The sequence below is a fragment of the Dermacentor silvarum genome, chromosome 11, assembly GCF_013339745.2.
Source record: "Dermacentor silvarum isolate Dsil-2018 chromosome 11, BIME_Dsil_1.4, whole genome shotgun sequence".
Taxonomy (NCBI): Eukaryota; Metazoa; Arthropoda; class Arachnida; order Ixodida; family Ixodidae; genus Dermacentor; species Dermacentor silvarum.
This window is the reverse complement of record NC_051164.1, coordinates 30,836,479-30,861,128: the sequence shown is the minus strand read 5'-3', so window position 1 is coordinate 30,861,128 and position 24,650 is coordinate 30,836,479. Positions and strand designations below refer to the sequence as shown.

Here is a 24,650-nt window from a genome sequence, read left to right as displayed (position 1 = left end):
CCCCATGGCTGCTTCGCATACCACTCAGGGTTCCCCTACGGGAAGATGGCGTCATTTTTTTAATATAAATACGTATTTGGCGCCGCAGCTAAACATCGCCTCCCCTCCCTCCCGTCCCCCACGGCCTTTCGCACGACGGGAAAAGTCGCGTTTGCTCTCTATATATGGTGATTGTAAAAGAGGAAAGAGACGCTTAATTCTGGAGCTCTTCAGGGAACACGGCGCTGAACGCGCGCTTGCTCTCCGCCGTGCGTTCACTCCCCGTGAAAGCGCGCGTCCCTCGCTCGCTTTCACTCGCACATACAGCATACGGCGCACGGCGACGATTTCATTGCCGTTGGCGGCATACGCAACCTCACGGCGACAGCGACGGCGACAGCGACGGAAGAAATCCGCTTTGAGTGTCCATATAATTGCTATCGCAATAAAACATGGTGTGAAAGTTCCTTAGCTCCCCTTTTACACCTCGGCATGATAGCGAGCCTTGAGATTGCAGAATGCTGCCGTTCATACTCTGTTACTACGATAAAAAATTGTAGCTTGCTGCATATATGCTAAGCAAAAGCAATCGGAGTCCTTACTAAGCCACCAAGTAGTCCACGCCTAAAGAGAACATTTATACAGCGCGTGCTTTTTTTGTGTTTTTTATAGCAAATGCACAATCGCGCAGCTCTGCAGTAGATCACATGGGGTTTCTAGCGCTGGCATACTTCTGGGCATACAAGCCTGTCGTTTTCGTCAACATAGCTACAGCCGTGATTTGCAGCTAGAGCTGGCACTCTAGCTGCAATGGAGCTGGTCATTTTACACTGGACAGCACCGTACGTCTGAACAGATGCAAAAACGTCATTAAACTACTCTACTACCAGAATTGGCTATCAGGATGTACTATGATGCTATCAGTTATTCATGTCTGTGCCTGATCGCGTGCAAAATTTGCGCACTCAGATTGAAGGGCCCATTCACACTTGCGACTAGGCGAGGTCGCGCGACCAAGTTAGTCGCAAATGCGACCAGTCGCAAGTAGTCGCAAATGGTCGCTTTTCTCGAAATGAGACCGTTTCGGGCCAGTCGCTCACTGCTCGATTTTTCAGTCGCGCGACCGCAGTCGCAGAATAGCTGAACCAATCAGATGCGAAGGAACAGGACGTCCGTATAGGCTGACGCTTATTTTACGCGGCAATGACATTTCAAGCAGACGTGAACAGCATATCGTGAGACATTTCGGTTTAGCGACACGTCGGTCGCATTTGGCAGTGTAAACATCGTTCGTCTTGAGTAGCTTTCTGTTCGCCAGTCGCAATCGGTCGCGCAACCTCGCCTAGTCGCAAGTGTGAATGGGGCCCTAAGTGTGGTGGACCGCGCGTTGATTTCTTGCCCCCCCCCCCCCCCCCCCCCACCCGTTTTGTATCGCAGGAGAGCGAGTCGACCATCGACCAACAGGCCGACATGTATGTCTCGAAAATCCTGCCGGACCCGGCGACCACCGTTTACGCGGAGCGGGGCAGCGTGCCGGCAGCCTCGTGCAGCGACCACGCGTATGACAGCTGCGAGAAGCCACCCACCCCACCACCGCATCTACGCCGCGGTGAGTCCGTAAGCAGGCGTCGATGGCAGAGCAGCGACCAACTGCCAAGTACACTGCACAATGTCTATAGCCGAGCTGGTTTTTGGGGACAGCCGGTTCATACCTAAAGCAATAACGGTAGCGTGTACGGTACGGACACAAGAAAGGTGACAAGGCGCTTGACCCTTTGTCGGTGCACTTATATCGCTGTCTCACATACCAAAATAAACTCTACGTGAGTGTACGGTTCGTTTAGTAACCTATCTGGCGTCCGTCTCATAAACGCTACATAATCACTGCTTCAAGTATACATAAATATGAACACAATTATGGGAATGAAAATGGCGGCTGCAAGCGAAGGCCACAAGCAATCTGCGGGCCATGTACATTCCGTGTCACACGATGCCGCACAACCTGGTTTTCTCCGCCAGTGTGTGGAACGCTCTCGCGCTGTGTGTGTGTCTGTTTGTGTGCAGGAGGTCGCGTTCCACGACCGACCCCAGTGCGCCGGCGCCGGCGGCGCGTGGCCGTAGACGGTGAGGAGCGCGTCGTGTGCAAGCCTCAATCGGGTCGTTGGTCCTCGCGTCTGCCCGTGGGCACGGTGGTGCGCAGACCCTCGGTCAAGCTGGTCCAGCTCGTCGCGCAGGCCATACACGAGAGCCCACACCGGGTGCTGCGAGTCTCGCACGTCTACGCCGCACTGCAGTGAGTCGCCGCGTTCCCAGTTGAACGCTTGCCTTTTCTCAAATGCCTCATCTTGTGCGCAGTTGCAGGATAATCGATCGTTAACAGCGCGGGGGTCAACAGGGGCACGCTGTTCACACTCGAGTTGAGCTGTTCGCGCTCGATGTGAATTAACAACTAGCCGAGTCAGCCGCCTTGCAGGAGAAGCCATCCAACGAACAATCTTCCCATTCTCGCTCTGTTTCTCCGTCATCTGATTTGCAGACGAATAAGACAAAAACGCAAAACTAAGAATCTTCTGATTGTATGCACTTAGGAATAGAGTTTACCGAGAAAAGAGGGCTACGTTTTCGCCTAGATACCATGTCATGGGATATGTGCTTGAGTAAAGCAGTGCGACGAAATAACCCCACCGAAAAGAAAATGGACCCAGTGCCTGTCTGTCTTCCGTAGAGCTGTGTCTGCTTTCCTTTATACATTAGTATCCTGTTTGCATTGCTTGCCTCAAGAATAGAACGCGAACTGGCCCAGCAAGCCATCCTTTTTTGTACGGGGTTCACTTTCTTTTGTGTGTGTGTGCTGGTACATAGGAAAACTTAACCGCTCGAGCTTATGTGTATACAGTGTACTACATCGAATATATTGACGTACGAGCAAGTAGTGCTCTAGTACTATTGGGATGCCGTGCCGACAAATATCATCAGCAGGGACACTTGGCCCGAGCGCATTTTCTATGTAACCACCGACTGACCTAGTAAGAATAACAAAATCCCCTAACTAAAGATCACTATGTCTCATCCTGATTATCTGACTAGCAAACCATGTTAATTTCCTGAAGTAATAATCACATCCTTGTCGAAATCACTCATTCTATCCAAAATTGGTTGTGATAAATTAGCGGTTCGTTTTTTTTATAAGCAATACGTTTTATGCTCTACCATCACTCTTGCTGTAACTAGTCACTTAATGTTTGCGCTATTTCCAAATGTTGCGTCTTTTTTATATTTAAAACAATTACCTCCCAAGTAAACCCCACTTCTTGGCCAATCCCACGAACTTGGTAAGCTTCATTATTTGTGCAGCAAATAAGCAAGCCGAGCCTATTCTACATTATCTTGTTGTTGCATCACGTGACACGCCTCACTTGCAGGAACAGATACCCTTACTACAGGATCCAGGACAAGAATGCCATCAGCAGCTGGAAGGTAAGCGACTCGGTTGCTATAGTTTCCCATAAAGCAATCCTCCGCAACTTGAAACCTATCATAAACCTAAAGCCTGCGTTGGACCTAATGTATAATGGCTAAAGCTTAAAGCCATCGATGTCATAACGAACAGTTTCGTGGTATTCCAGTATCCCTTGTCTTCATTCCATACACCGCATGGGTCTCGAGTCACGGCAGTGTGCTGAAACCAATAACGCATATTTCCATTCCAGTTATGGATATCGTGCTTAGTAAAGTAACCAACAATCGACTTCATTGTAGTCACTGTTGTGGGGAGCCACTTAAAGCGGATAGGAGTAACTTCTGAAAGATTGTAATTAGAGTTGCACGGTGCTATACGCCATGCATGGAAAGCTGCGTTAGTCGCCGATAACAGAAGTTTCCACAGGCGCATAGCACTTCCTGGTGCATGCGCGGCCACACTGAAGGCTGCACACGTTTTTTCGCGAAAGGCATCGCTTGATCGGCACCTTCGCTTTTCTGCAGCCCGCCACTTCCGCGATGTACGCTGCTGTAAACGGGTCGGTACGTTAATACGAAAGGCCTGGAGCCAGATAAGCCAACAAGCACTGATGTGTACAAATAAGCTGGCGAGCAAGTGGAAATATAAGTAAATGGCGGAAAGATAAGGCTTATGACTTTGTGATAATTGACGTTTTGACTGGTGGTGCACATTTTATTATTACATTTACCAGGATGGAGATTGTTGACGTAAAGGCTATATGTTAGAAGTGTAAAAAGAAAAAAAAATGGTCAAGAATGATGTAAGGAGTTTGGGTACTGTTTTGCGAATCCAAGGTAGGTGAACGTTAAACTTTGCGTTCCCTTCATGTCTGTCCTTGCCGGTTATTTCTCATCTATCATCGTTGACTTTCAGCGTCCAGGCTGCGTGAGCCAATTACACACAACAGGTTATCCGGTTATCTATCAATGGTCCAAATTCTAAGTAGAGCGTACAGATATATATATATATATATATATATATATATATATGGCCCGTTTCTGCGTACCTCACGTGCGTATGCCAAGTGTGAGCTAAATTTCACGAGGTTAGGCAGCAACGCAGACGGTCCAAATCCTGACTAACCCATAATCACGAGTACGCACTTTTCAACGATGACGTTCGATATCCTCGCCGAGAGAGGCGCAAGGAGCTGACGTCGAGTGACGCGAGATCTGTTGCAATGCGTCTGACCTCTCACCCAGAGCGAGCAACTCGCCCGGGACGCTAGCGAGATGAATGCAAGGGTGTGACATTATGTCTTTCTCGCTCACCGGCACCTCGATATTCTCGCAGAGCTCGGTGCGTCACGCTCTGTTCCAAAAATGGTTCATGAAGTTCCGCCCCACGTCCGCATTGTACGAGACGTTTCGGCCCAGGAGTTTCTTCTGGGGTCTCAACTACAGCAACAGGTGGGTGTGAATGTGTGTGCGTGTTTGCGGGTATACGTAATCAATGGTCTGGACCCTATGTTGGTAATTTCGTTCAGTAAAGCGAAAACCACGTGTGGTTTATACAGTCAGTCAGCAACGACTGCCGACCGGTGGAGGACTTCTCCGCTGTCCTCAACTAATTCCTTTGTGGTCCTTCGGTTCGACGGGGGGCATACTCAGAAGGATTAGCGACGGATATTGAGAAAGAAAAATATTTTACTTCTTGCTGCTTTTTTCTCGCTCTGACATGATGCGTAGTTCTGTGAACAGTGTATGCATCGGTTGAGCCAGATTTGCAGGTAGATGGAACATGGAGGGCAACGGTGAGGTCAATAATAACTTAACGTCGCCAAATAACAGCGACAGAACGCCCTACAGATCTTGGTGTCATAGTCTATCTCTGGAAATGCAAAACGCCCGTGTGCTTGCGTTGTAGTGCATGTTAAACAACGCCAGGTGCTTAAAAATAATCCGGGCCCTCCACTACGGCGTGCGTCAGAATAAGAACTGGTTTTGGCACGTAAAACCCCAGAAAAACGAAGATGAAAAATTGGCTGTGGTTTAGCTCTGGCTAAGCCTAGTCGAGTAGCGATAGCTGCAGACCTTCGGCTGCGCTTAGGCTTCGCTTGTAGTTAGACTTGTGGTTATTAAACTTAGTGGTTTCCCACTAGACTACGAAAGGAGAGACGTTGTGGTCAACCAACGGGTAAAACAATTTTTCACATCAATGAATACGGTTTTATGACCCGTAAGGTAATGGGCTTTTGTGGCAACATCGTCAATGGCGTAGTGAGGCTCATCAAAGTTCCGCTGAAAAACCAGGTCGAAAATACTTCCCCACAGCGTGGTGGTACTGGGCTGCAACTGATTCACCTCAAGTTGATATCGTTCTTCCAGGCCTTGAATGAACGCAGGGTCTCGTTTCGGGTCCCTGTTGAAATCACCCGTCATAATGGTTAATACTCGTTCTGTGTGACTGGGCAATCCATTGGCCACCACGTCCAAGGCGGTTGAGGCACTGGCCTGAGGGGAGAGACAGCGAGCCCGTCTAGTCGCATTGCTTTCACGGCGTTTGGCCAACCGTTCGGCACGCTCCTCTTGAGTCTCTTCAGTGCGCTGTCTCCTCTTGTCCTCATTTCTACGGCGATCCCTGGCCTCCTTCAGGCTGGCCGTCTTCTCACCATCCATACTGCGGCCTCAACTATGGCTGCGGCGACGCGAGCTCTCCCCTTCTATACTCCCGGTTATCACAGCTGCGGAGCGCAGAGTTTGACGTGATACAGAGGGCGCAGCGAGCGCCCAGCGGCAGGAGCGGTGGCTGCGCGACGACCGCTACGAGGCGAGTTGCCGGAGAATCGAGGCCCTTGGTGTGACGTCACACAGACGACGCAGTGAGCGCGCCAGCTGTGGCGGTTGCCAGGCAACGTCGGACGCGCGCCTGTATGAGCGGTGGCCGCGCGGCGACCGCGACGAGCCGAGTCGCCGGAGAATCGAGGCCCGTGGTGTGACGTCACAGTGCGGCCACGGCTCAAAGTGCAGCGACGGCGAAGAGGCGAAAACCGGGCGTAACATAGCTATCGCTACAAAAGAAGAAGAAGAAGGCGCCCGGATCACGCCTGATTTGCCCGGTCCTTGCGTGGCTGTGTCGAATTCCTGCAAGCGAAATATGCCAGGAGTGCTATAGGTGATCATAAAATAATAGCGGTGGTTCGGAGGGCGGCCTGGGCTGCGACAATGCGTGCTACGAGACGTTTGCTGCGAGGGTGATGGGAGCTCGCGAAAACGCAGTTGAATACGAGGGCAGTCCTCAGCCGGCGGAGCCAGCACTTCGACAGGAGGACGCCTGTTCGTTCGGGCCTCGACGAGCTAAAGACCTCCAGTCGACACGTTGGCCGCAGGCCGAGGCTCCATCCTCGATGAAGTATTACGATGCGCTTCGGGTGATTAAACGTTTTCGCTATGAACCGTTGTCTTGCCATGGAAGACCAAAGCTTTAATAGAAGAGCATAGCCTTACACGGATTGGAGCCGAGGGTTACGTTTACTTAGTAAAAATCCTTAGCTGAGGACGTTGTACATGATAGCGCGTCGTAGTCTTTTCGCGCATTCGCTTTTGTGCTTGCCTTCCATTGGCACAAATACCATGTGGCCCTTTTTATCGGCCTGTTTCTCCCTCGTGTCCCCACTATGCGGAGATAAAAACGACATTGACATTTTTTTCAAAGATTTACCAACAGTCTCGCTGCACGTTTAAAACAAAATGCCACCAGATCACTTGGCAATCGAGAATAAAAAGAAATAAAGGCTAGCAACCGTCCCGTGCTGCTGAACATGTTAGTGGAAATATATTCTACAAACATGTTACATGTACAAATATGTTAGTAGTACATATGTTAAAACAAACCAAAGACATACAAAGCCAAGACAATGAAGCCAGGGAAAGCACTGGGGAAATTAAGTGTGGTTGAAATTGGAATATTCGAAGTAATGAAGAAAATGGAAATGGAAAGTGGACGAAAAGATGACTTGTCGCCGGCGGGAGCCGAACCCGCAACACACAATTGCTAGTGCACCGCACGCGTAAGGCGGAGGTTCCGGGTTCGGTTCCCGCCGGCGACAAGTTATCTTTTCGTCCACTTTCATGTTCATTTTCTTCATTACTTTCTACATTACAATTTCAACCACACCTCATTTCCCGATGCTTTCCTTGGCTTCATTGTCTGTTGGCTTTATGTGGTTATGATTAAGAGAAAGAGAGAAAACGTTTATTTAGACCGTTGAGGTCGTTGACCTTGAGGACGAGTGGGTGGTGTCCTCAATCCAGGACTCCACTGGCCATGGCTGCTCGACGTATTCGGTGGACGAGAGCTTCTTGTCCCGCCAGGGTATCGCTGGTCAGCTGTACCTCCCACCGCTCAAATGACGTGCTAGACGTCTTTAAATATTCAGGTTTGCCCCCGCACCCCCACGATATGTGAAAGAGTGTAGGGCGTGTGTCCCCGCACCAGGGGCAGATGCTGCGACACGTTTGCGGGTATATTTTGCTGTATCAGGGTAGGTTTGGGAATGTGTTTGTTTGCATAAGTCTGAGGGCTATTGCGTCTGCAGTGCTGAGCTTTTTGTGAGGGGTAGGATAAATCCTGTGGTTCATTCGCTGGATATCGAGTCGGTCGCAGTAATTTGATGGCAGGGACACGAAGGTAAAGGGTGGGGATTGATGAGACGATTGGTTTTGCCCCGCGCGGTTGATTAGCGCTCGAGCTAAGGCGTTATGATTATATAATCTAGCCCCTCAGTTACCCTTCTTCTTTCGTGCAAAAAAAAAAAAGGACGCTTTTACCTGATCGAACTAGACGAATGGACTCTTCGTCCACAGATTCCGAGGCGCTGATGCGTGCATGTTGCCGAGAAAGCTGATCAAGCAAGCACACATTCAGGATTCTGAAGTTAAACTTACTTTCAAAGGTGCTTTCTAAATGTGATTGTGTTCGGTCTTCGGAGGCTGGAAAATTTAGTGGGAAACTCTCTACTGTTTCGTCGGATGTGATCGCAGGCCACACGAATGGCAGATGCCCCAACGACTGCCGCGTCTGTTTCTGCCGACCGACGACGAAGGTGAACAGCGGGACGGCGACGCGTCAACTCTGTGCTCGGGCCTACACCTAAACACCGAGTCACCGAGCAAGACGAACACAGCGCTGATGCCGTCGGCATTCCGCCTCCAACTGGAGCACGACCTTTTCGCGCCACCGGAACCCCAGTCACCGGGCGACAAGCGCAAACTGTCCACCGTCCCGTGCAGCGAGTCCGCGCCGGTGACGTCGGCTGCGCAGTCGGAGGACGACCTGGCCTCCGTGGGCAGCCCTCCGTCCGAGAGCATGAATCCGGTCGGCTGGCCGGCGCCGGGGAAAAGGGAGAAGCACGCCTTGCAGCCGCCAAGTGACACCGCCTGTGCTGCGCCACCTAGAGTGTGGGACGGCATGTACTTCCAACCGGTACGTGCTTTCGGTGGTGTGTCACGGTGGGCGACACCACCACCAATGCCTCAGCACTGTGTGCTTAAAACCTGCATGATTGTAGACGATGATAGGGGTTGGTATACAACATAGGCATAAAGGTATCACAACAGTTTTCAGGTGTAGAAAAAAAAACATTGAATCACGGACAAATTGTGACGAGCAGGCGATGATCGCGACTAGACGAGGAAGAGAGAATTCCAGTCCTTAGTTGATTCTCGGCCGGAAAACGACTTCGAAGGTGTACTTGTGTGCGGTCGTAGTTGCGGCTACCAGAAGGGCTATGACCAGCGCGTCGTAATTGTCGTAAGGGAAGATGTCACTCCAGTGTCAACAGGATATATGCTAGGCCACGGCACGTAGGAGCGAAAGAAAAGAGCAACCGGTACGTAGGCTGCAGGACTGATCACTCTGCACGTGCCCTCGGCCTGAATGCTTGCTTCTTTCTTGGCTCAATGTGAGCTCGAGCAGTGGCGGATACTGCAAGGTCTTTGTATGATTGAAACAGCAGCCGCCGTAATATGCGCAGCCATCGGCACCACCTTGCTCAATGACCCCGACCACGTCCCTGACTGCGACGACGGCGTCGCAGCCGACAGCGGCAGTGATTGCGGAGGCCGTTGTGGATTGCTTCCAGAAGCCGCGGCAGTCGCTGTCGGGCGAGCCGTTCGTGCAACGCCAGCAAGAAGAGGAGCAGCAGCAGCAGCTGCTCCACATGCTGCAGGCACCACTTGAAGAGTCCCAGGAGCAGCAGCAGGAGCTGCAACGGCAACAGCAGCAGCAGCAGCAGCAACAACAACAACAACAACAGGAGGAGGAGGAGCTGCTGGACTGGCTTATATCACTGGATGCCGGAGGTAAGTTGCCGATGAGAATCCTCGCTTGCAGTTTCTTACTAAATTTATTAGAGGCCAACAGCGACGATACAATTGTTAAGCTACAGCGCGAATAACGGTGATTACATGACATTTGTTTGATCTGCGTGCTTACAGTTCCATATTTGCCAAAAACCTCATCAGGCTATAGTGGTAAATTGTGCGTGGAACACGTTTGTCGGTTCAGAGGTTCTTGTGTATTCATTTACCACTCGCCGCCTGCCTTAATTGGGCGTAAATTTCAAAGAAAGCCCGTTCTTGTAAACGCAAAAGTCAATAGGTATCGGTGCACAAACAGAACAACGGCGAACTGGTCATTTATAGAGCAATAATCCGTTGAAAACGATCGATTCGTTCAGTCGCAAAGTCGGTTTAACTCAGAAAGACGAAGTTTAAAGGCCTCGCCATGTTAAGCCAGTACGTCAAGGGGACGTCGCGAAATTCAAAGCATTTGCTTGTCGGACAAGCGATTTCGGTGAAGCTTTCGAAACCTGCTGGTTCGAGTTCATCGGTTATTATAAAATGAGGTGCTCCTTTCCTTTCCGAATTACCTTACCCGCGTATTCGTTGGGTATATCCGTAATGTCACGGTGAGTTGGTGCGGGAAGTTCAGGGGAGCGTCATCACCACTGTTTCGTTACTGCGTCTCTTCAAAGCGAAGCATTTTTTTTCTCGTGCCAGGCACTTTACGGTAATGCATAGGATCCTGTCTCGCCTCATTTTCTCGACACCTTATTAAAAGAAACGAAACGTTCGTTGACGAATGGGTGAGCCTCGAATCATTGACCCCCGTCGCAATACCCCGAAATGATCTACACAATGGGCAACATACGTGTTTGTCCTTGCCAACGCTAACTAGGTCTATGAGACAGTTGGCGCAAACGTCACTTCGCAGACGACAGTTTTCTTTAAAGACGGGAGCACCAGCACCACGTGCCAGTTTTAATTACGCCGCAAAGGCGGGAACCTAATGCCAGAATAATTGTCAACCTTGTCTACGTTATCACTGTAATTTACATGCGCCACATCGCACCACAACCACCACTGGCATAGCAGCCAACAGCGGACCACCATCCCAATCCTCCGCACATTGCAGGCAGTGCTACGAGACGCTGTGCGACAGTGTTTCGCCTCTGTGATCAGTCAAGGCTTGACGGAACAGGCTCTAATGTTTCTTCCGCCGGAGTATACGATAAATGAGTCGTCCTGCTGTGACCGTCAGTCTATCGTAGACGATATACAGGGTGTCCCAACTATCATGCACCAAGGTTATGAAAATCACACGCAGCTGGACAGAACCGAGGTAAAGCTGTTTGATTTCGCTTGGAGATACTCAGATTATTTTTGCATTCCGCCTAATTACATAATTAGTAATAATTAAATATTCAACTTCTCAAATATAATTTGATGAAAACTGTCAATGACAAAATTGTAGAGCCACATGAAAAACTTCCCATGCTGCTCAATACGCGCTACATAAAAGTCCTTTTTCCGAGTGTGAAATGAGACCGCGAATACACGCAAAGTGCCTCGGGGGCCCAGTTGCCCGGCAATGTTGTGTGTATTCGCGGGCTTCTTTCACGCTCAGAAGAACACTTTTTGAAAAGTTTGAAAAGTAAATTTTTTTAGACTAGTTATGCAATTAGGCGAGCTGCAAAAAGTTATTTGAATATCTCAAAGCAATAACAAACAACATTACCTTGGTTCTGTCCACCTACATGGCATTTTTATAATTTAAAATCTTATCGCATTATAGTTGGGACACCTGGTATACTGGTCGCGTTGCATCTGTCATATCATGCACAATTCTTCACCTTACACGAACACGTTGGTTCATTTGGTAACGCTTTGCAAAATAGTGAACGATGCTGTGTAGCTGGCTGCCTGCAAAATGCTTCGCCTAACATAGACTTCAACAGAGCGTGGGATATGCATTTTCTTCTTTTTTTTTTGCTTACCATGCATTTTCTCGTGATAAAAGTGGTCGTATTTCTGTTGCACAAGTGCAGTTTACTAACACAACCTAATAGTCCGCTTTATTGTCTCTTTAAAGTAACGACCGCTCAACTCTTTTCCTTCGCCAGAAGAGCGCAGAGCATATCGAAATCGCCAGCGTGCACGACGCAAAAGCGCGGTCAACAAAGCCATCTTGTCATTTGGTGGCGCCCTTTTCGCAGGCCTTAACGACCTCTTCGATGACGTCAGAGCGGACCTAGAGGACATGTACTGGGCGTACGTCAATAACGTCCCCGGATCGGTGGGGTTCGGCCACGACGAACCGCTGGCACCGTCGTACGTGACTATGACATCTCCGAGCCAGACACCGCTTCCCACCGCGGCTTCAACCCGAGTGCAGACCCCATCCCAGCAGCCACCGTCGATTCCCGGACCATCACAGACGCCTGAGGTAATAGAGAGTTTCAGCGTGTCCGGTATTACCGTAAACAAAATGACCTTTCCGGATTACCTCGATACCAGAGGAGTAAGCGTGAGCGACCGGGCTGCTGCCATCTGGTGACGCAAAGTTTTAACAGATAAACATAGAGCTATTATTGCAGTGAGCAAGAGTATTCACTTCGCTGCAGGTGTAAATTTTCGGCAGTGGCGTAATCGTGAACACGTGGCTATTTTAAATGTCTTCTCTTTTCGGCAGTAACACTCTAGGAACACGATGCGATTGGACAAAGCATCGCTAGATGCCACTAGCAGCATCCGGCAACCTGGTATCACGCAAATGCAATTGCGTTTACCGGAGTACCCGACACGCTAAAAAGATTTGTCAAAAGCTTTGGCGGTATACCGCTACCGTACACTGCCATCTATAGAAACGCGCACGTAATAACAATACTGACCGTTATTTCAGTCTGTACAAACAGTGTTGCCATATTTTTTCCAAGCGTATCGCTAAAGTAAGACGAAAAAGACGGAGAATTTCCGCTAGGTATTGCTGCAAACCTAAACGCCTTACCGAAACGCCTCACGTTTGTCGGTAGTGTCCTTAGAACAGTTGACTGAACAGTGAACTTTACAGCACTGTGTAGTGGGCTTTTACTTCACTATTATGCTTGCTTAACAACAGCCGATTACAACTGATATTTGTTTACCCTCAGATTGTGAGGTTCGAAACGCAGCGCGATTACAACAAATCAAGCAATGCGATTTTTCTAAGCACGCAAAGGCACTTGTTCCACATTATCCCTGGCCTGAAAACCTACTTCTTGGCGATTCCGAAAGGCTAGCTAAATTCTGCAAGACGCACATGGTCGCATGTCGACATGGCGAGGACTAATGCGCGACCTTTACGCAGCTCAAGTACTACGCTTGCGCCCCTTGGTCTGCCTGAATGCTATTCGCAGTACAGATTGTCCAACACCCATGCGATAATGAAGCAGTGTGGCATGTCCACGATTCTTGTTTTTAGCATCACCAAATTTTTAAAATTGCCTGTTGCAACACGGCCGTATTCCAACACTTGATCTGAATTATTCGATGAGGCAGCCGTTGCTTGTACGAGAAATCAGAATTCTTTATTGAATATTTACATAATAGCACTAAATAACGCTACTCAGTAAATTACTCAGGACTAAGCCAGTGTCGAGATAATTTTCAAGGTTTATGACAAAATGAATTCCTGTTCTAGTTGCATTCATGCGTCGATGCATAAAATAGCGTTGTCTTTATAAAGTGAGTGGAAAAACAGCGCATTTTTACCGCGAGTTTCACGCTGCATATCTCGAAAGCGGTGCTTGGGAGCAAATCTCCCAAGAATTCTTCTTCCGTGAAAGGCATGCCCTTTACTCCCCTGACGCTGTACCAAAGGCAAGCCTCCGATGTTCGCATTATGGACAGTCTCATGGAAGGCGTTTTAAAGACTGTTCTACGACACATATAAGAAGTACAAGGAAAATGCATATAAGCCTCGATAACATTTTAAACAAAATTCTAAGTTTTGCCAGCAGTCCATGCAGCTATCTTTCTGAGAAATTGCCGAACAGAGGGCGCGGTTTCAATGTACATGTGGTTACGAAGAATGTAGTGCAGTCAAACCCGATAGCAATAAACTATGCTCTATATATGTACAACGAGGCGGCAAATGTTCTAGCCGCAGTAATTCTCAATAACTTCCTTCAAAAAAACCGTACATTGAATGTATCCAACGGTTAGAAGCTGTTGGAAACTCCATAATTCGTTATTTGTGCTGGCAACGCGGTCCAAATGTACAATGATTGTACACGACATCTAGTTTCACGGTGATTCTTTGGTGTGGTGCTGGGCTCACGTTTCTCGTTTGCGGCATAGGATCGAGATGTATTAGTGACATTGCTGCCGACTGATCAGTCTCAAGAATTTCATCAACAAAACCGCGGAAATCGTTCCGCTGACCATGCAATCGTCCAGCCTGCCAAGTGAGCCGCATAGAGTTTTTCAAGCCAGCCGGAGGTTAAAAAAAATCATGAGCCATTCCACTCTGTGAAGGTGGACGACCAGTGAAGCTGTTTAGCGGACGACACAGAGGTGACACGTAATGTCGAACAAAGGCACGAACATATTTATTGTCCTGATCGGTGCTCATCGTGACGATAAGCACGCACACACATTGGCGCATCCCCTCTGTTTTTAAATCTGTCCGTCACGTAAGACGAACATACCCCCTAAGCAATGGCTCATACCCCCGTAAACGCGGCCTCCCCATTACAACAACAGAAGAGAAGTGAAATTCTGCACTGGAATGATGAGCAGTGGCACGAGCGCGATTGCGCCGAGGGGCGCCTACCCTTTCCCCTTGGTCGCCTTACCAGGGGCACACTACGTCACGCACTAGGTCATACATTGACAGAGAGACATCTTTTTAGACATTGGTTAAACCGAGCTCCGACGCTAGTGGCGATAGGCGTTTGCTTTTGCTGTTGACTCTTTCACCCTCACTTTTTAGGGGACAGTTTTTCCGCAAGGACGCCATAAATCCCGGATCCTAGCCATAAACAGCTTCGCTGTAAGCGAGAAGTCTTTGTGCGTAGCGTGCCTCGCAAAAGTGAAAGCACTTGCGCGTCGTCTGCTGCTTTCGGAAACGATAGAATGACGAACTGCTGCTCTTTACGTCGCGATCACACGCATAATGGCTACATAGCCAAATTCTATCAACACTATTCTTTTTTTCGGGCTTGTGCGTGCGCGACGGCATCACGACGATTTCAGAACTACGAGGCAGCATTGCAGCGCACGCTGTAATGTGATAACCTGCCTAGATCGGCTGGTTCTCGGTGCGGCCGCTAGGGCGCGAGCATTTATTTAGAGTAGCGAATTGTGTGGGGACGCTCGACTCTGTCGCATTCGCCGAACTACGTGCGAGAAAGATGCATGCTGGGAGTAAAGGAACCAGTTGGAAAAATTTGGAAACGTGAAACGCGTCGACCAAATTGCGAATAGCTAGACTCGTGACGATAAAGCTTGCAGAAATTGTAAACAAGGACTAGATGGCACGTTCTTTTTCTGGAACCTATGGCTACTCGTGCAGAAAGCATAGCCGCGTGAAACATGTTACCGAGGAAGTACGATCATGCGAAATACGATATGGCCAGCAAGCATTACAAATGTCCCATGTTACTAAATTATCCATGTCCCGAGACTGCTTAAAAAAGATATACACAAATTGAGGCTGATGCCATTTTGAAATGTGAGAAGATGAGCGTAAGCACACCCTCCTTAGCTTTATCAAGCAAGGAACGTGAATTTCTTAGATTGTCAACACAGGTTCAGTGAACGGAAATCGCATGCTTATTTTCTTTATTTTTCTTGTTAGGTCACGTGCGCTTTGTGCGGGCTAAATAACGCGCAATAGGGTCACGAAATAAAACCAGTTGGAAGTTAGCGCTCACCCTGTCACCTGTTCCTTTTTTTCACTTCATACTCAAACTGAGTTGCGTTAAAGCAAGACAAGCATACACAAATAACTTTTAATAAGATAACGTGCAGATAACGTGCTGTCGACGGCGCCATTGTAAAGGAAGAAAGGAGACGCCGAAACAGCACCCGTTCCTGGGCCAGCTGTTCTATGATCAGCCCACCTCCACTTCCTCCACCTTGCTCCTCCCGCAAGCAGCCGAGCCCGGGTGACGTTCTTTTGAACTATATATATATATATATATATATATATATATATATATATATATATATATTGCAACTGGCGGCGGCCAGCGCTGACCACCGTCAGTTGCCGTTCTCTCCTCCGAGAAGAACCGACGTGTATTGAATGCGCTCCCGAACAACACTTTGTAATGTCGTGAACGTGGTTTCAATCATGCATCCGGGACCTCAAGGTGGTGCGACACAATGCTAACGCATTCCTCTCCCATTTACCGCTAAATGTCCACTGATTGTTTTCCTTTTTTTACCTCTCTTCACCAGGAGGCCTTACTGCGACCGATGCCGCAGGAGCAGCCAGATCGTCTGGAGCACATCCTCAGCGGCTACGGACGGCAATGGGCCGAAGACGAGTGCTTCGCCTTCGTGAACGCGTCGTGGACCCTGTGGAATTACTTGATCCGGCTTGGCGTCGTAAAGAGGAGCGCCGAGTCACACGCCAGTGGTGAACGAGGGCGCATTGCGGCGCTCGTGGTGGCGCCACCGTCCACGCCACTCCCCAGCCACGTCGACAACGGCGGGCTTCTCTCGGATGAGGAAGACCGACCCTTCACCGGCCGCGAAGAGTGAAGGTCGTTCCCCGTGGAATCACACTCACAAGGCAGAGTTGTTGAATAAAGTTTACATCAAATTATCGTTCAGATGATCATTTCTCTGTAAAGCATTCCTTAACTGTGGGTGTCACAGTTTCAAGGTGATCTCAAGGTCGATCCACATAGGTCGCGAAGCTTCGGGCGAAAAGCGGTTCAGAACCAATTGTCACCGACATCAGCAAGGGTGGTTATGGGAGCAGCGATTAAAGCGCGACTATTTTGGAGGGAACAAACACCTGGAAAAGAAAAAAAAAGCGTTTTTAATTAAAGCGAGAGACGCAGTTAGATTCATTCAACGAAAATAAAATTCCTAACCCATTTTACATACGCATGGCGAAAAAAGAAGATACAACTCTATTTTACTTGATCGTTGTCAATAAATACCTTTTTTCAGCGCCCATCGATTGCGGCGGGCGTTGACGCCGCTATCACTTGCAATGCAATGCAATGCAACTCTTTGAGTTCGTGGAAAAGCGCGCTCGTAAAGTTTGACTGTTACAATACGCCCCCCTCACGTGTGTTGTTTTGCATGTCGACGTTTTTCTGAATTAGGTGACGCGTGTAGTTTTATGGTTTCTTAACCTGTGCAGTCAAAAGTAGTGAGTTGCGACCGTCAGATACTTGTTTACTTTATATTTTTTTTGGTTCGACAGCGCTGGCTGACGGGCTTGGCGTCCGACGAAAGGACGAGCACTCTACGAAATCTACGCCCAAATCGTTCGTCGGCCTCCAAAGAAAGTATGTTCTGTGCAGCGATGCGATTTTCACGCCCGTACAACTGACCTTTTCCTGCATCGCTTTCCGCGCTGAAAGCTCGGAGCGCCCATCAAGTCGAATGGCGGGGCATTTGAATATATAGCTCTAATGGCAGGCCTCCGAAAACAAATTTCGCGCCGATAAGAACGAAATGACGTCAAATTATTTTTTCTTCCACCAGAAGTGTTCCCTCCTCACACAGATGGCGCTAAGCCCCATGAACCACCGATGAGCCGCCATGTTTTGAACGTATAGGCTTCTATGGAAGCTTCGCTACCAGGTATATTTACCTTGGTGATCTCGTTAAAGCCTCGCTTGCCGCTCGCGAAGCTTTGGACTAAGCTTGCCAAGCTTTTGTCCAATGTTGAGCGTTGAGTGACCGAGAAGCAACTGTATTCATTCCACGTGCAGAGTATGTTAACTTTTTTTTTCATTCTGTGGACGCACATACTATCTCAGCAACAGCCGTTATCAGGCGCAAAGCAATGTAAATCTAACGCAGCCATGTTACTGAGCGGACTCGCCTTTATTTAGTATTTTCGGCATTCATTCATGTAGTTTCTGCATTTCGTTCCAGATATATTACTTTATTTTCAGTTGAGATTCGGTCTTGCTCAAATACCCTCAACGTTTTTCCACATGCAATATATGTGTGTGTGTGTGTGTGTGTGTGTGTGTGTGTGTGTGTGTGTGTGTGTGTGTGTGTGTGTGTGTGTGTGTGTGTGTTGTGTGTGTGTGTGTGTGTGTGTTGTGTGTGTGTGTGTGTGTGTGTGTGTGTGTGTGTGTGTGTGTGTGTGTGTGTGTGTGTGTGTGTGTGTGTGTGTGTGTGTGTGTGTGTGTGTTTGTGTGTCGGCGCAAGCAAATGACCTGTCATTAGGCTCTATCATGATGGCGTACTTTTTCTATGCTGTTGACAGATCGTGCTGCCTTCCTAAGTATCCCACCTTTTCCTTAGTCTTTGACGCTGAATTAGGGCCAAGCATGTCCTCGGTTTCAACTTTTTAAGATTTTAGAGCTCTAAGTGTTCAACGTTAATCGTCGTTTCGGTGCATGTTCGATTACTGAAGCATTATTACTGAACCTTTATCGCATTTTTGCTAGCTGTACTTTCTTATTTAATTAAAATTAGTCTTGTCCTGGCATGAACGTCGAAGTGGGTTTCCAGCACTGAAATGCCCATATCAGCGTTCTCGAGTGCATGTTCGGATCAATATTCCGCTACAGTTTGATCTTCTCAATGGTACCTTAATTTGATTATCTGTATAATGTAGTCCTTGATCGAAGCTGCCACTGTGATAACTTTAGGCGAAGAGGAATATGCTCTGATTGCTGGGCCTTGGGCCAGAGGAGATTAAAGCAAGCTTATCAGTGCGTTCCTTTTTTCGGATAAGCATTCGCTGCAAACATGTTATTGATGTTTAACATTTCTAAAATTTTTCTCAGATCAATACGTCATCTCACTGCTTGCTCTACAACTCCGTCGTTCGCTGTAGGTGGCGCCACTTGTGTGTTCCCCTTTGCTTTAAGTTGTCATGCACCAGCGATGGGAAAAGCTAGAGGATTTTGTTTCAACAAATATTTATAAAGAAATCTCCGTGCGTTATTTTTTAGTGACTTTCCTATGAGCGGTGCACTTCAATACGTTAAAGTATGCTCACGAGAACACAAAGAATATTACTTTCGTGTGCCTGTGGCGTTTGACACGGATGGCTGCGGGACAAAAAATGAAGTGTATCGAGTAACTCTCGCTTGCTTCGTCTCGGGGCAGGGTTACCTCGCGGTGCAATTGCAGGACAAGTAAACGCCCAATGTTTATAATGTTCGCACGTGATGACGCACTGGGCATCGCGGCTGTGGGTGCGAGTACGGAGTGCTTAAAGTCATCCTTCTCAGTTTTATTTGAAGAGCCAAAATTCTTCCTACGCCTACTCGAATAGATTAGATTGTGTGAACAAATGGCGCAACCAATACGATCTCTCTGTCGCTATCTATGTGCGTGCGTGATGTCAATGACACGATATATTACGAATACATTGCACGAGCGCTTTCATGTACATGCACGGCCATGAAGCCTCTTTACAGCCGTGCATGATTGGGGCAGATAAAATTCTTGCCACTGGAGTGCCTGTGGAGTCGTCTAAAGCCCGCGTTGGCCGTTCACAGTCTTGACCAACCACAGTTCGCCCGCATAGATTTCTAACCAGAAGGAACCCACCTCAGGGAGCTCTGAACCGCTCCTTGAGCTTGTTAAGAAAAGGCATTCAGTGGATGCTGCAGGATGCTGTGAACGTCTCTGCAAATAACGTCAGTCGGTGAGCTAGTTGATACATTACTTCGAAAGCAAACCTCCCAGCCAAGTTTTAGAGTTACACACTGTTTGCAGCGCTTGGTGAAACGTAAGTTTGAATTCTGTTCGTTTCAAAAGTGTTCTCTGCATATGCGTCGCAAATGGCGCGGCGGCTTGCGGTCGCGTGACGTCAGTAGCCTGACGTGAGTAGCCTGGCAGTGCCGGCTTGCGGTCACCTGACGTCAGCTTGCAGTAGCCTGTACAGATGGCAGCCGTTGGACAGTCGTTTGGATGATGCATGCACGGAACTTACTGAGTATTCGTGAAATGACTTATTTGGTGTATTACCGCTTATAATATTGTCCTGGGAAGGGAGAGGAGGATTGAGGAGAGCGAGTAGCAAGTAGTCATCGTAGCGATGACTGCCATAGAGTTGGGAGGATTCCGGAAAAGATATAAATACATTTTAAAGATGCGTTAGAAATTACAAAATCTTAAAAATTATATCGACGTTTGGATGACGCCACGCAGTCGAACGATATCTACGTCAAAATGATGGTAAAATAACTATGAAGACTTATGCAAGTGGAACAAATAACCGTCACGGGTATTGCCACATTGGAGTGAAAAGGAGAACCAGAAACAATAAAAGATCAATTGGCAGTGAAATAGAGAGTAAAGAAAAGCAACGTGCAAATAATGACCCACGGCTGTTGGCCTTTAAGGGAGTGAAAAATTCTAGCCAATGAAAACTTCGGTATAGTAAATACGGAAAATTTATGCAGAAACGGCGATGAAACCTGAATGGCAAACGGAGGATAATCAGCCGGAAAGCAAATGAAGAATCTCGGAACAGACAAGATATGAAGACCAACAACGTAATTTTCGGAAGTAATCATCTTCAAATCCAGCAACAGACGCTCTCTACGACATCTCTCCATGAAAAAAAAAATAATTTACTGCCTCTGAAATGCTTGACGATAACATGCTGCTGTCTCTGAATACTAGTCTTAAATCAGTCTTGGAACCACAGACGGTTAAGGAAAAGAGCAAATGTAGGCAATTTGAATGTTGGCAAATTTTAAGTACCTGGGTTAATTAGGGATCTATACAAAAAGTCTGAAAGTCAAGTTTACCGCCTGTTGGCAGGCGTTGATTTATCATTGGAGCTCACAGCTCGTCTCCAAAGCTCCATCTGAGAAAGCGGGGATCCGCCGATGCATTTCGCCGCAAGATTGGGAACAGATATTTTGAAGCTGCTGTTCCTACAAAGTGAGCATGCCTTCAGTACCGGCCTAAACTCTGCTGCTGCGACATGTGCCTCAAGTTGATTAGTAAATGATAGGTGGCGACATATTTCACTGTAGATTGTGTGGTTTATGACATGCGCCATATCTTTAGGGTAAATTTTCTCAGCAAAAGTTACATTGTATCGGATTCACATCTTCTGATCATCAGATACGGTCGTCGCTGAAACAACCCGGCATATACATATGCTGACTTCGCACAGGTAGGTGGCAATGATGGTACCAATATTTCGGTTCCTGGTGACACGATGGATGCCTTAACGAAGGCTAAAACAATACACCATCTTCCCATAGGGGAACCCTGAGTAGTATGCGACGCAGCCATGGGGTCGACTCGAAGTTCGGGATCGGCCTGTCGCCGCTGCCGTTTCGTCGCAGCGGCTCGAGCCCTCTTCTCCGCGGCGCTGTCCACGGCGCCGACACTGGCGTTGACGTTGGCACTGTCCGTGGCACTCATCGCGGCGTTGCGGGAGGAGAATGAGAGGAGCGGAGCGTAGGGTTGCCAGACGGCCCCAACAAAAAATAGCCAAATGATCTCAAAATGTACCCCAAAGATAGCCAGACTCAAATTTTTTTCGACCCAAAAGTAGCCAAAAACATAGCCAAAAGTTTGATGATGTTCTGCAGGTGTCTTATAGATGGTGCATATGGTTTACCGCGTATTTCCGGCTCCAAAATTACTACCGCCGCATGCAACCAGCACAACAGTGGCCCTAGAGATCTGCGTAAATAATTCTAGTGAGAGCTGCCACACAGACATCGATTTAGACACCACTTATTGTTACAACGAGCTGAAGGATTTCGTTTCCGATTGATTCATGACGCTATCAGTATTTACTGAGCCACGTTGTGAGCTAACTTTAGTTGACGCCTCGCTTTACTCTAGGCATTGCAAAATACTGCCAGCTCCAGCCTCTAGGATCAGCTTTGACTGGTCACGATCGAGTGCCCAAGAGGCGGCCCGAGCTCAATGCATTTTAGAATTGTGTTGCCTTTCCTACGCTTGATTCATAAAATTAGCATGTTATTTCCTATCTCGCTCTCTCTCTTTCTCAATTTTGTATTTTTTACTCGAAAGCAGCTTGACGCTGAGTTAGCAAATGCTGCCGCTTGGAGACACACTGGACTCTGGAGAAAAGTTTAAACCTTCTTGCATTTTCCTCGTGCGAAGAAGGGACAGTTGCGACTGCAATAGCGCAAAAACGGAACGACCTGCTGGCCCGTAGCAGAAGATATGTGAATTGAAGTTTACAATTTCAATTGCCACCTGGATTACGGCGCTGGCAATAACCCAAGTGCTATTAGTATCGAAGCGTTGAACTGTGCAATTTTTAAACAGGGATTCCCTGGCATGATTCGTGCAATCTGAAAACGTGTGCGTAAGTTTCTGTGAATGCAGGCACGAATGCGTGTGTTGCCAAATTTCCGAGGGGGGCTGTGTACCTTACCTTCAGTGGGACTTGAAAAAAAACAAAGAAATGTAATTCCACTAGACAACACATACGCGCGCGGCGACGATGTTACCGTGTTTGAACTTTAGACGCAACCTCACAGCGACGACCCCGACCACGGTAGAAATGCTCTTGGACTGCCCATATAATTGCTATCGCAATAAAAGGAAATACGTCTTGCTCATTTACCTGTTATTTTATCATAGACAACCACTTTTGTTAAACCTAGTGAAAGCATTCTCACGTTCCAAAAATACTCACTTTACGGGTAGTCAGCCCGCCGGGGCAGAAAACAGTAAAGGAAACGAGCCCGTGCACTCTGATAACTCCGTTACGTTTGGCCGAGTTGGGTTCCAAGCCGGGAGAAGACGCCGGGAGAAGGAAGAAAGTACTTTTACTGCGGCATGCTTGCCGAAAGTAGGCGTACAAAAGAAGCCGCCAACGGCGTGATCCGCAGTCCTTCATAAAGGAACGCCGTGATCAAAGGGCGAGTGAAAGCATATCAGCGCACATGCGCGAAACAGATTATCGTCCGGAACAGATGAGCCAGACTTGGGCGCCTGCTGATAAGCGGTGCGCAAACCCAACAACTCGTTCTTCGCGAACACAATCGGCTCGACCTGGCTGGCGCACCCTCCGTTACCGTCACTACGTCACACTAAGTGAAAATGGCGCACGTGCGTTTTCGCTTATGCAAAAAGGAAACGCAATAAATATCCTATAGCGCATTCTATTATGCTTTCTTTAATAAAGTTGGTGGGCCGGCAATATCTGTGTGTTTCCAAAGACTAGAAAGGCAAGAGGGGACGGAACGGCAGCGGTCCTCCACGCGCACCGTGGCGTGGCTACCGATCGAGATAACGGCAGACGACCAGCGAGCAAAAAGTGCGTCCACCGCAAGTACGAAGTGCGCTCGTGCCTGTGCCGAAGTTCGTGATCACGTGGGAGCCTCACGCAAGACCTTTACCCTACCTTAACACATCCTCATTCTCAATTGCAATATTTAAAATTTTGAATGGCTTTATGATTTGCAAGAGTTGCCTTCGAATGCGGAATGAGTTTCGGACATTTTGTAATAGAGTAGCAAATTTGCCGAATTTCTTACTCCATTCCGAAACAACGCACCACCAGACGCTTTTAAAACCAAATATGCACATAAAGTAAAATTTACCTTTAAAAGAGGCGTCCTTCTCCCATTCCTTCTTATATGCACGGCTGTATTTCGCCCACTTGCCCATGCTTAGTTTTGAGAACGGTTTTCTGACTGAACCACGCGTGAAGCGGCAGCAGATGGCGCCGAAACCAAAACAAAAAAGAGAGCTTAGTCTGGAAAGACACGGCAGCGATGGCTTAACGCCATACACTCAGTGCCGACATTGCCTAAAAACATAGCCTTCGAGACTGCCTACATAACTTTTTAGCAGCAATGAGCTTGGGGTTTTCATAAACCGGCGTTACCAAATTTTGTCAGTGCTGACGTGGTCCCCGGGATCCGGAAGTCCTTAATACAAAAATAGCCCAAATATAGCCATGTAGCCAACTCGGAATTTTCAACGCCAAGCCGCATAAAAAGTAGCCCAATTTGGCTATTAATAGCCCAATCTGGCAACCTGCCGGAGCGCGCGCGCGTAATTATACCTCGAGCTACAGTGGCGCCCCACATCCGAGTATGCAGCGCCTACCGTCGCGCCTCTAACCTAAGCTGCTTCGCATTATCGCGCGCGGAGCCGCAGGTGTTGCCATTCGTTGCGCAATCTGGAGAGGAGAGGAGCGTCCGAGAGGAGAGGAGTTGAGACAAGGAGAGGAGGGGGAGGAGGATGTGCATGCGCAGTGCCGGTGTGGACACCGCATGGCGGATGGAGGGACGCACAGAGCCGCCGGCAAGAAATGCTTCGCATTTAATAAGGAGAACAAAGACAGAGGCTGCACATTCAAGGGCTATCGGCGTTCTCTCTGTTGTTAGCCTCTCTTGTGAGCTTCTGTGCTGACCCTGTCGACATTCTCCTACTACGCTTTTCATCTCTAATATAAGAAAGACAGAGGTTGAAAGAAAGGCAGATACTTGCGATCAACATTGCCGAAACTAGAGTTTGACACGGGGGTTTCATCATGACGCGCACTAGTCCCACCTTTCGAAGCATTCGCTGGTTTGATTAGGGGAGGTGAAAAAAGAATCGCTGTGGCTTTGAAGAGTCTACTGGGCTATAGTAGACTTCTCGATTACGTGGTGACCGGTTCGCATCCACCAATGTGCGCCTAAATCGAAGTACACCAGCATTTTCGCATCTCGTCCCCATCGAAACAAGACATGGAA

General features: G+C 48.2%; 2 protein-coding genes across 2 annotated transcripts; both read left to right on the top strand.

Moving 5' to 3' along the window:
- The first annotated feature begins 1,441 nt into the window (after window positions 1-1,441).
- On the top strand, window positions 1,442-4,900 carry LOC125941278 (uncharacterized). The gene is made up of 4 exons (XM_049658264.1): window positions 1,442-1,588; window positions 2,044-2,272; window positions 3,402-3,456; window positions 4,775-4,900. The coding sequence occupies exons 1-4, from the start codon at window positions 1,450-1,452 to the stop codon at window positions 4,898-4,900; spliced, it is 549 nt and encodes a 182-aa protein (XP_049514221.1). The 5' UTR covers window positions 1,442-1,449.
- Window positions 4,901-8,601: 3,701 nt separating this feature from the next.
- On the top strand, window positions 8,602-16,537 carry LOC125941489 (alpha-protein kinase 1-like). Its single transcript, XM_049658877.1, has 4 exons — window positions 8,602-8,905; window positions 9,456-9,783; window positions 11,979-12,208; window positions 16,207-16,537. The coding sequence occupies exons 1-4, from the start codon at window positions 8,612-8,614 to the stop codon at window positions 16,510-16,512; spliced, it is 1,158 nt and encodes a 385-aa protein (XP_049514834.1). The 5' UTR covers window positions 8,602-8,611; the 3' UTR covers window positions 16,513-16,537.
- The last annotated feature ends 8,113 nt before the right edge of the window (window positions 16,538-24,650 follow it).

What these genes read in the sequence shown, in the direction of transcription:
- LOC125941278 (XM_049658264.1), top strand. Translation starts at nt 1,450, where the DNA reads ATGTATGTCTCGAAAATCCTGCCGGACCCGGCGACCACCGTTTACGCG. An exon ending in CACGTCTACGCCGCACTGCA is followed by an intron (nt 2,273 to 3,401) that starts GTGAGTCGCCGC and finishes CCTCACTTGCAG; the next exon opens with GAACAGATACCCTTACTACA. An exon ending in ATGCCATCAGCAGCTGGAAG is followed by an intron (nt 3,457 to 4,774) that starts GTAAGCGACTCG and finishes ATATTCTCGCAG; the next exon opens with AGCTCGGTGCGTCACGCTCT.
- LOC125941489 (XM_049658877.1), top strand. Translation starts at nt 8,612, where the DNA reads ATGCCGTCGGCATTCCGCCTCCAACTGGAGCACGACCTTTTCGCGCCA. An exon ending in ACGGCATGTACTTCCAACCG is followed by an intron (nt 8,906 to 9,455) that starts GTACGTGCTTTC and finishes TAATATGCGCAG; the next exon opens with CCATCGGCACCACCTTGCTC. An exon ending in TATATCACTGGATGCCGGAG is followed by an intron (nt 9,784 to 11,978) that starts GTAAGTTGCCGA and finishes CCCTTTTCGCAG; the next exon opens with GCCTTAACGACCTCTTCGAT.